This window comes from Fukomys damarensis, unplaced genomic scaffold (genome assembly GCF_012274545.1).
Source record: "Fukomys damarensis isolate Sample0158 unplaced genomic scaffold, DMR_v1.0_HiC HiC_scaffold_39, whole genome shotgun sequence".
Classification (NCBI taxonomy): domain Eukaryota; kingdom Metazoa; phylum Chordata; class Mammalia; order Rodentia; family Bathyergidae; genus Fukomys; species Fukomys damarensis.
In genome coordinates, this window is record NW_022900951.1 from 19,681,590 (window position 1) to 19,691,876 (window position 10,287).

The 10,287-nt window shown below is 42.7% G+C and overlaps 1 protein-coding gene across 2 annotated transcripts in view; it reads right to left on the minus strand.

Annotated features, from left to right (window-relative positions):
- Acot9 (acyl-CoA thioesterase 9) overlaps positions 1 to 1,218 on the minus strand; it is a 26,117-nt gene extending 24,899 nt beyond the window's left edge. For both annotated transcript variants that reach the window (XM_019204999.2, XM_019204998.2), the window contains exon 1: positions 1,169 to 1,218. In XM_019204999.2, coding sequence (XP_019060544.1) covers positions 1,169 to 1,185 — 17 coding nt within the window. In that variant the 5' untranslated portion in view covers positions 1,186 to 1,218. The remainder of the gene's footprint in view (positions 1 to 1,168) is intronic.
- Positions 1,219 to 10,287: the final 9,069 nt, after the last annotated feature.

The window sequence follows — 10,287 nt, forward strand, 5'->3', positions numbered from 1 at the left end:
GCCGAGGGAACCGAGGCGACAAAAGGGCAACAGGAGAATCACCCTCCCCACGACCACGCCGTCGCAGCTACGCTGCCTGGGGACCCCGCCGCTGAGGGCGGGGTCACGCCGCCAAGGGGAGGGACCACCTCCGCTGTGCCCATTCCCACCAATCAGCTGCGAGGGGCGTGCCGCACACCCTCTTCCTCCCGCCTGTTAATTGAAACTCGGGGTAGCCCCAGGGCTTGACATCCGAGAGGCGGGGCTTGGCCCTGTCTATCTTCTGTCCTTCTACTGTGCCCTGCGCCTTCGCGCCATCTGTAGTACTTAGTAGTGGCTGCATGTTGGAATCGCCTGAGCAGATTTCTGAAATAGTAATGCCTGGGGTCCACCCTCTGGAGACTCAGATTTGGTCCTGGGTGCAGCCTGAGCTTTGGCCCAGGGTGATGCTAATGTCAGCGAAGGCTGAGAACCGCTGGCCTCACGAGGAAAAACCAGTTTCTCTTTGAATCTCCGCCTGCCCCCTCGCCTTTGACAGTTGGACACCTTGGCTGAGTCAGTTTCGAGGCCCGAGAGTTTATGATTATCAATAGACAAGGATAAAAAAAATCATACCACAGTGATACACAGGCACCCATGTTTATAGCGGCACAGTCTGTAATAGCTAAAACTTGGAAACAGCCCAATTGCCCATCAGTTGGAGACTGGATAAAGAAGATATGGTTTTTCTATAAAATGGAGTACTACTGAGGCATAAAACCTGAGAAACTAGAGTTGTTCATAGGAAAATCGATAAATATTGAGACCATACTCTTAAGTGAAATAAATAAGACACACGTGTGTAAATACCAAATAGTTTCTCTGGCGGGAAAAATTTAAAGTGTAAATAAGATCCAAATTGTATAAGTGATAATGTGAAATAGGAAGAAAAGGGCCAAAGGTGTAGGGGAAGTGGGAAGGGTAGGGGAAAGGAAATAAGGGAAAAGGAAAAAATGAGAAAATGAAAAAATGGAAATAAAGTATTTGTAAATAGTGAAGGGAGGAGGGGGTGTAGGGAGGACAGGAATAAAGGGAAAAAATGAGAATCAAGACCTGTCATGTAAAGGTACAAGAGCCCAATGATAATGTAACTGTACTGTATACTTTTAAAGTACCAATAAACTCAATGAGAAAAAAAATAGACAAGAACCTGATTTTCCACTTCATTCAGACTTCTTATTGAGCTGTTTGCATTGTTCCAACCACTGTGTAAACACTGGAAACACAAAAATAATTAATTAGTTAATTTTAAAAAGACAAATATCGCTAACATCAGGGGGCTTATATTCCAGGGAAGATAAATCAGCAAACCAAAACCAAAACCATAGAAGAGGAAAAAGCATGGTAATGAAAATATTTGCAAGTCTTTTTTATTAGTAGCTGTTTGTGGTGCATAATGAATATTCATTAAAGATAGTGACTAGGAGACAGGGATAATATCATGTTTGCCACCCCCCATACCCCAGGCTTGGTAAAAATGTGTTGAATTACACTGGTTGTTTTTAGCACTTCCTGTGTTACAAAGGGGGGCAGTCTTTGGCTTTCTCTTTCCTCCCTCCTGCTTTCCATCAGTCCCATCCCAAAAGCGCCCCTTTTGCCCTGCAGGGTCATCCCTTCATTTCTGTCCAGTGGTTGTTTTGCTATGCTTAGTGTCCACTCTACTATACTCCTAGCATACAGTGCAGTAAATATGATATTGAATCATGCTATTTTTGGCCTTGTTTTTACTTGAAGCTTTGATTAAAGGAATAGAAGGCTCCAGTAAAATAAAGTTCAAGAGAATTTTTCAGGTTACATGTATGTGTAATAGGTAAACACAGCTTATAATTTTTGTACCATTAAGTCTCCTTTGACAGATAATAGGAAACAGGGAGGTAGGACCTTTGCGAATGGGATAAGGAGCAAGAGATGGAGGGAGGGGGTTGAGAAGGAGGAACGGGGACATAAAAGAATTGAGATCCATTATGTGCATCACATGCGCCACCCCCCCACACAAGAAATGTAGTCATTATGGACTGCAAACATGCACTAAAAATTTTTTAAAAATTAAACTAAGTCACTTTCCATTAACTTCTAATCCATAGCCAGCCAGTCTCATCAGTACACAAACAGCGTTGATTTCAACTAGAACCGCTGGAAGCAGGGTGCAAGGCCAGCAGGATGCCTTCTCTCAGCACCTATCTTTGCTTTCCTTTGCAGACTAGCATCATTCTTTTTTCTCTGTCTAATGGCTTTCTTAACACAGGCAACAAGGTGTCTGAACTTACCTCATTACAAGCACAGCCACAGGACTAGAGACTTGACTCAAATTTCTATGTCCCAAATACAGAAGTCCTGACATTCCCGAGCCCTGCTGGGATCAGGTCCACGCTTAGAGTAGTCAGCCTGGTAGCAGGGTGAGCAAGGGCCTACTGATTCACTGGGCCCCATGATCTGGCGCCCCGTCCCAGGGAACTAACATGGCTGCTTCCCATTGGGACCATATGAAAGGGCTATGGAACATTTTCTCAACTAAGGAGTTCTGAACAACCAACCCCCATGTGTCCACTGTAGACATCTCAAGGGGAAATTCTGTCACCATTTAACCATTTAACCCACCTTCCTTTTTTTTTTAATTCATGAATTTTATTGGCACATTTTCAGTATACAAAATGATGACATTCATTGTTGGGAATTTGTACCTTTACATGATGTATCTTGGTTCTTCTTTTTTCCCCCATTCCCCTGCCCTGCCTTCAACCCCTCCCTCCCTATTTACAAAGATTTTGCTTCAATTTTTTCCTTTTCTCCTACTTGTTCCTTTCCCTTTTCCTTTCCCTTACCCCTTCTACTTCCCCTTCGCACCTTTTTTTTTCCTATTTCACATTATCTATTATACCTTTTTTTAACCTTATTTACACATCACATCAGAGAAACTACTTGGTATTTATATGTCTATCCTATTTATTTCACTTACGAGTATGGCTCAATGTGCATCTATTTAGCTGTGTCTCTAGTTTTTCATTTTTATGGCATTCTTATTTTTTTAAACACTTATTTTCTTTTTTTTTCCATTAAGTTTATTGACACATTTTAGGTATACAATACAGTTACACTCATCATTGGGATCTTGTAACTTTACATGATATACCCTAGTTTTTATTTTTTCCCCATTCCCCTGTCATCGCCTCACCCCCTCCACACTTCCCTGTTTACAAAGACTTTGTTTCCATATTTTCACTTTCTCGTATTTTTTCTTGTCTCTTATTTCCTTTCCTCTACCCTTCCCACTTCCCCTACTCCTTTAGTCATTTTCTTCCTATTTCACATTATCAATTATACCATTTGAACCTTATTTACACTTTTAGTTTTTCACACCAGAGAAACTGGTATTTACACGTGTCCTATTTATTTCACTTAAGTGTGGCCTCAATGTGCACTCTTTTAGCTATAAATGTCTCTGCTTTCTAGTTTGTTATGGCTGAGTAGTATTCCATTTTATAGAAAAATCACATCTTCTTGATCCAGTCTCCAGTTGATGGGCAATTGGGCTGTTTCCAAGCTTTAGCTATTAGAAACTGTGCTGCTATGAACATGGGTGTACATATATCGCTGTGGTATGAGTCTTTTAATTCTTTTGGGAATATACCCAGCAGAGGGATGGCTGGGTCAAATGGGACCTCTAATCCTAGTTGTTGCTGCTGCTGCTGTTGTTGTTGTTGTTTTGGTACCAGGGATCTAACTTGGGACCTTGTGCTTATGAGGCAGACAGTGGAACCACTGAGCTAAATCCCTGGCCCTAATCCTAGTTTTTTGAGGTATTTCCACACTGATTTCCACAGCGGTTGCACCAGTCTATACTCCCGCCAACAGTGGAGAAGAGTTCCTTTTTCCCCACAGCTCCGCCAGCATTTGTTATTGGTTGATTTCTTGGTAGCAGCCATTCTTTCTGGGGTGAGGTGGAATCTCAGTGTTGTTTTCATTTGCATCTCTCAAATGACCAGCGATGTTGAACATTTTTATCATATATTTATTTGCTGTTTCTACTTCTTTGATAAAAATCTGTTCATTTCAGATGCCCATTTTTAGATTGGATCTTTAAATTTGGGAGGTCTGATTTTTTTTTAAATTCCTTATATATTCTAGATAGTACACCTTTGCCTGAGGAGCAGCCGGTAAAAATTTTTCCCACATTGTAGGTTGCCTCTTCACTCTGTTGAGGGTTTCTCTTGCTCTGCAGAAGCTTTTTAATAAGAAGAGATCCCACTTGTTGATTCTTTGTCCTAGTTCATATGCAACTGAGGTTTTTTTCATGAAATCTTTTCCTACACCAATGTCTTCAAGAGTTCTACCTAACCTCTCTTCCAGTCTAACCCACCTTACTTTCAAACTCAAGGAAACCTCACTAAAGCCAGCCAGCCTATCTCATCCATGTGCCTCCGTCTCAAATTGCAGTGTGCATGTAATTCACGTTAAGACAGCTTAGCAACCCAGATTTCTGGGTTTGCTGTTGTAAAGTATATATGCTGTGTCACATTCTGGATAGCATAGACGGAAGGCAAAGTGCTTACAAAATCAAAGCAGGAAGCATGGTAACAATTACATAACGATAAGCCCTCACTGTCCTTAGGGAACACATCCTCCAACCCACCTTTGTGTTTTCTTTTTTTGTCCTACTCTATTTTCCATATGGCCTCGGGATAACAGAGATGGTATCAAATGTACAATTAAAGTTAAAATCACCTCATCTTGGCGTGGTAGTTCACACCTGTAATCCCAGCACTTAGAAGGCTGAGGCAGGAGGACTGATATGAGTTTGAGGACAGCCTGGCCTACAAAGTGAATTCAAACCCAGCTTACATAGGGAGACCCTGTCTCATAAAACAAATTAATAATAATAAAATGCACTGACAAACACATAAAATGCCACCAATGTCATTATTACAAGCAAAACAATAAAATCAAACAACAAAACCTACCAATACATCATCAGTTCAATCTTGTTAAGAGTGAAAGATATCTAGTAACCATCTTTGCTTGGGCTGCCAAGTCATATATAATTTTTTAACCATATAATGATTTTGGATATCTGCTCTAAGTAGAGAATGTTCTCGGAAAACTGTCATCAACTTTCAAAAAGAAATTAATGTATGCTGATTTCATAAAGAAAAACTACTTTTTGAAATTAGCTTATTTCCTGAAGTATATGCATAATACAAAAGGATCCCACAACAAAGTTGGGAGGGAGAAGAGAAAATGATGAAAAGGTATTTTCCCATAAAAATGATACAGTTTTGACTGACATGTGCAGACCTAATTATGGATCTGGGGCAAAGGTAAGAGGTTTGGCAGAAGATAGTTCAAGTATGGAAAGCACACAACACACAAACTCAGCTGGAAGCAGGAATTAAAAAAACAAATATTGTAGATGCAGAATGTATCTTCTATTGATTCCATCTCTCTAGAGGTCACACGTTATCTATCAAGATCCCCTACTGACTAAGCCATGTAGCACTAGGCATGGTGATGCATGCCTGTAATCCTAGCACTTGGGCAGCTGAGTCAGGAGGATCTCCATGAGTTGAAGGCCAGCCTGGACTACACAGTGAGTAAAGCTTTTATGTAGTGAGACTCCACCTCAAACAAATAAACAAACAAAAAATGGGAAGCCATATAGTTAATTTGCATTGATGTACATTCAAGCCAAAGTTCTCACACATGTTGTGATCAGTCTAAAATTCACTGCCAATGCCTGGAGCTATGAATGTCCCTAAAGTGTAACTGCAAACACAACGTGTATGACTGCACTACTGGACACACTGAAGCTCTGGCACAACAGGGCAAGTGCCAGTTCAGTGAAAGGACAGGACCCGAGCAATTAATGCAAACACCTGCTGTATAAACAATCTTAAATGAAATACTGCTCCCTAAACAGTTCCATCCAACTACTTGGGAGACCTTTGTCAGGTGCATTATTCGCAAAAGTCCTGAACTGGAAACAACCGAAGTATGCCTAATGCTGTTACCGACATTCATGTACAGGATGTTGAGTCACTGTTCTCATCTATGACTTGGAGGTGTCACCATGGATGGTCCCCTAGGTCCCAGTCAGCTGCTTTATGCCATGTTGGAGGGGAAGGGCGAGGGTATGGAGTTAGCTTGTATATATTTCCCTCAGCACTAGAATTGCAAACTGTATATTAAAATTTGGATGTCTTTTGATAATCGGAGGCACATCCATATTAGAGTATTCAACCGGATAATCACCTTCTTTCTAGCACTGAGGACTTCCCTCCAGTGTCTCCTCAAATGGGGGAGCCCGCTGGCATTTGACATTGGAAAAGTAACTTCTTAATCTATGACTCTAGTTGGCATTTCTGAGACAAGGGTCTCAGCTACGCAGATGAGATTGACCTGGAACTCACTGTGTAATTCAGGCTGGTTTTATGGGATTACAGGCGTGCACCACCACACCCGGCTCAAGGACTTTGTTAAATTTGACCTTGTGATGGGAGGAACTCAGATAGCCAAAGATCTGATCTTCTCCCTAATAGTTGCTTGTTGCTTCCTGTTGGCCTGCCTTTAAAAGGAGCTGTTTCTGTGAAATAAATGGGACCTCTTGTCTCCACACTATTGAGTTTGCTGTTCTTTCTCAATCCTCACTCCCCAACTCAGGTACGTTCGTGTTGTGACGGCTGGGCCGCCACACTTAAACTTGGCCTCGGAAATGCTACTCTTCTGTACTTGCAGTTTGGGTGCTTTGTGTTTGTCCTCAGGCTTCTGGTCCTATGCCTGATCTTCCTGGAATTCAGCCAAATCGGTCTGGGTTTGGGGATGGATATACTCTGTGGTGGTACAAATCGACACTGAACTGACCCCAAGGCCACCAGCCCGGGCCCTTCTAAGGCTGTGATGTGTGGATGGGGGAGAGGGGTAATACAGGGACATGGGCAGCTCTCGGCACCCAGTTGTGTGGGAGGCTGTGCGCAGTGAGTTTGAGCTGCCCATATTTCAAGAGAAGCCAGAAATCTATTTTGTGTGAGAAGTCTCGGTTCTTAAGCATTTGCATAATTTAGAACACAGGGCTAAATTCTTTGTTTCATGCATTTCTCTGTCTCTCTTATGGCTGACAACTTTAAAAGACCATTAGATAAGTAAACAAAAACAAAGCAAAGAGAGAAAAAAAAAACAGGGATCATCTTTAACATCCAAGAATTCCTTACCTAGAAATGCAACCAGGGCCAGGCCGGGTGTACACGCCTACAGTCCTAGCACTCCAGAGGCTGAGGCAGGAGGATTGCCATGAGTTTGAGACCAGCCTGAAATATATAGCTAGACCCTGTCTCAAAAACACCAAAAAAAAGAAAGAAAGAAATGTAACCAAATGTTCCAGTGAATAATGAACTATTCGTTCTAGCAGGACAGAGCATAAGAGGGGTCTTGGTAAAGAAGCAGGCTGCAAGCCACAGAGAGGAGGCAACACTCGAGCGAGTTCTTCCCTTAAAGAAAAAGAAACTGAATGACCCAAAGTGAATTTTCCAGGTTCATAACCCTTAAAAATATGCTAAGAAATTTTTTCAAAAACTAAAGAGAAATGTTTTATTTGTCCTTCAGTTTCACATTACCACACGCTAGATGCCTGGCTAATTAACATGTGTCCTTTTCATTTAAGGTACTGGGGGAAATGGCTAAGCACCACTGTGTCAACGGTCTAGGAGGCCATCTCCTGTTGACAGTGTTATCATCACCACCAACCCAGAATCTTGTATTTTGGGCACTCAGCAGAAGTTTGTTTCCTAAGCAACAGAGAAGCGATTTCCACACTCTGGGAGAGGTGGCCTGCTTCTCTCAGGATGGCTCTGAGCCCAGTGGCACCTTCCTGAGGGGATTTCCTACCTGCTAACGTGAACATGAACATGAACTCCCTGGGTAAACAGTTCCCACACCATCTCGTCCATGTGCCTACTGCGGCTGAGAAACCCTAGATATTAGAGCCGCAGAGTCCGGATGTTAGCTCCACAGCAGAACGCTCGCCTGTATGCATGAGGTCAATACAGGAGGTAGTGCGGCAAAGCTGGCTGGGGAAATATGTGGGAGCTGTCAATTACAAGATCCCAGAACAGAAAGGGAAGGAGACCTGGGGGTAGGGGTGGGGACAGACAAGGAAAAATCTTTTGTATATAGGGAGGGGAGGGGGGCTTGAGGGGAGAATGGGGAAAAAAGCGGCAGGAGGTATGGTGTACAGGTGCAAATTCTCTATGGTGATGTTATTATGTGTGCCTAACATGTACCGATAAATGTTTTGCTAAAAAACAAAACAAAATAAGACCCCAGGACAGCGCCAAATAATTCCCAGGCCCCCATATGTGGAACTTCCCTTGGGCTTCCACGAGATATGGGTGACATATAAGGGCACAGGCACTGCAAGGAGCCAGCTGTCTTGACTCCTCAAGGGAGTCTAGTCTGGGTCCCTGGTACACTTTTATTTTTGCTTTTATTCTTTCCTCTCTTTGTGTGGTCCACATTCTCCCTGCAGAGCCAGTTTTTCCCCTAACCCCTTTACCCCAGAGAAATTTTTGGCACCATTGTTGGCTTATCTCCTCTGATGCTTTGCTCAAGGTAAGAAGGACCTGGAATACTTTTAATTTGCAAGCCACTTCTAAAGGAACTACCTGACAACAGTCCTGGGTTCAATCCCCAGCACTGGCAGATGACAGACATGGTAGGCAGGCAGGTAGGTAGGTAGGTAGGCAGGGACAGACAGATGGATAAAACAGAGAGTGAACACAATAGTCCCTGTCACAGCAGGGCCCATGCCTGGCTCCCTGACCCATTTCAGACTGAGGAAACTGGGCATCTAATTTCCTCCTCTGTTTTGGTCTTTCTGCGCTCCCTTCATGGGGCCCCTTCCTCCATTCATGTATCTTCAAGGCCTAAATAAAGCCCAAGAGGATTTCCTGATTCTTGTAACCATTATTACCTTTTATTTTCTCTAAAAACTTGCTCTTTCACAAAGTCCATACCTGACAATTATCACTTATTCTTTGACTTACATTATTTCTCTAATAATTTCTTTTTATCTCTCCTTTTTTTCTTCTCTAATAAAGTCTTCATCTTGGTACTCCAATAATATTGCAAACCTTTTTTCCCCCACAGTACTGGGGCTTGAACCCTGGGCTTCTGCACTGAGTTACATACACAGACTTTTTTACATTCTTCATTTTGAGACCGGGCCTCTCTAAGTCACTAAGTTGCCCAGGCTGGGTCTGAATTTGTGATCTTCTTGCCTCAGCCTCCCACAGTGCTAGGATTACAAGTGTGCACCACCATACTTAGCTTATTGTAAGATTCTTGTTTTGTTTTGTTTGGGACAGGGTCTCACTATGTAGTTCAGGCTGGCCTCGAACTCATGGTGATCCTCCTGTCTCAGCCTCCCAGGCACTGGGATTACAGGTGTGCACCATCATACCTGGCCTTATTGTAAGATTCTCGAAGGCAGGAATCATCCTTTAAATTTCAGGTGTGGTCACATAGTTAATTTTTTTTTTTTAGATAAGGTCTTGCTATGCAGTTCAGACTGACCTTGAACTCACTATGTAGCCCAGGCTGGCCTCAAACTCATGGCAATCCATCTGCCTCAGCCTCTCAAGTGCTGGGATCACAGGCATGAGCCACCACCCCTGACCAGTTAATTCTCTTTCTAAAAAATAAATTTTATTTTATTTTAGTTAATTCTTAATATGCATTTAAGATTTAGTTGACTTGGATGGTGGGAACCAGCCCTTGAGCAGGCTAGTAATGGAGGGAGTCCCGCCTTCAAATTCCAGCTGGATAAGAGCATAATATAAGAACAGAAGGGACTAGGAGTGTAGCTCCATGATCAGGTGATTGCCTAGCATGTGCACCCTGAATTCGATCCCCAGCACCACAAAATTTAAAATGTTTAAAAAATAATTCTAATTATATATCATTCACAATTCACCCATTGGAAAACTGGGTCCATCACAGTGCCACAAAGGTTGACTGTGATTAGTGTCAACCTCAAAGCCACCCTCCAGGGCACCCTAAATTTAACTGATTTACCAATTAGCCATGCATTAATATGAACACTCAAGATTTTTTTTCAATTAAAAGTTACTTTTGGGGGGCATGGTGGTGCACACCTGTGATCCCAGCACTCAGGAGGCTGAGGCAGGAGGATCACCATGAGTATGAGTTCGAGGCCAGCCTGGGCTACATAGTGAATTCAAGGCCAGTCTGAACTGCATAGCGAGAACCTATCTCAAAAAA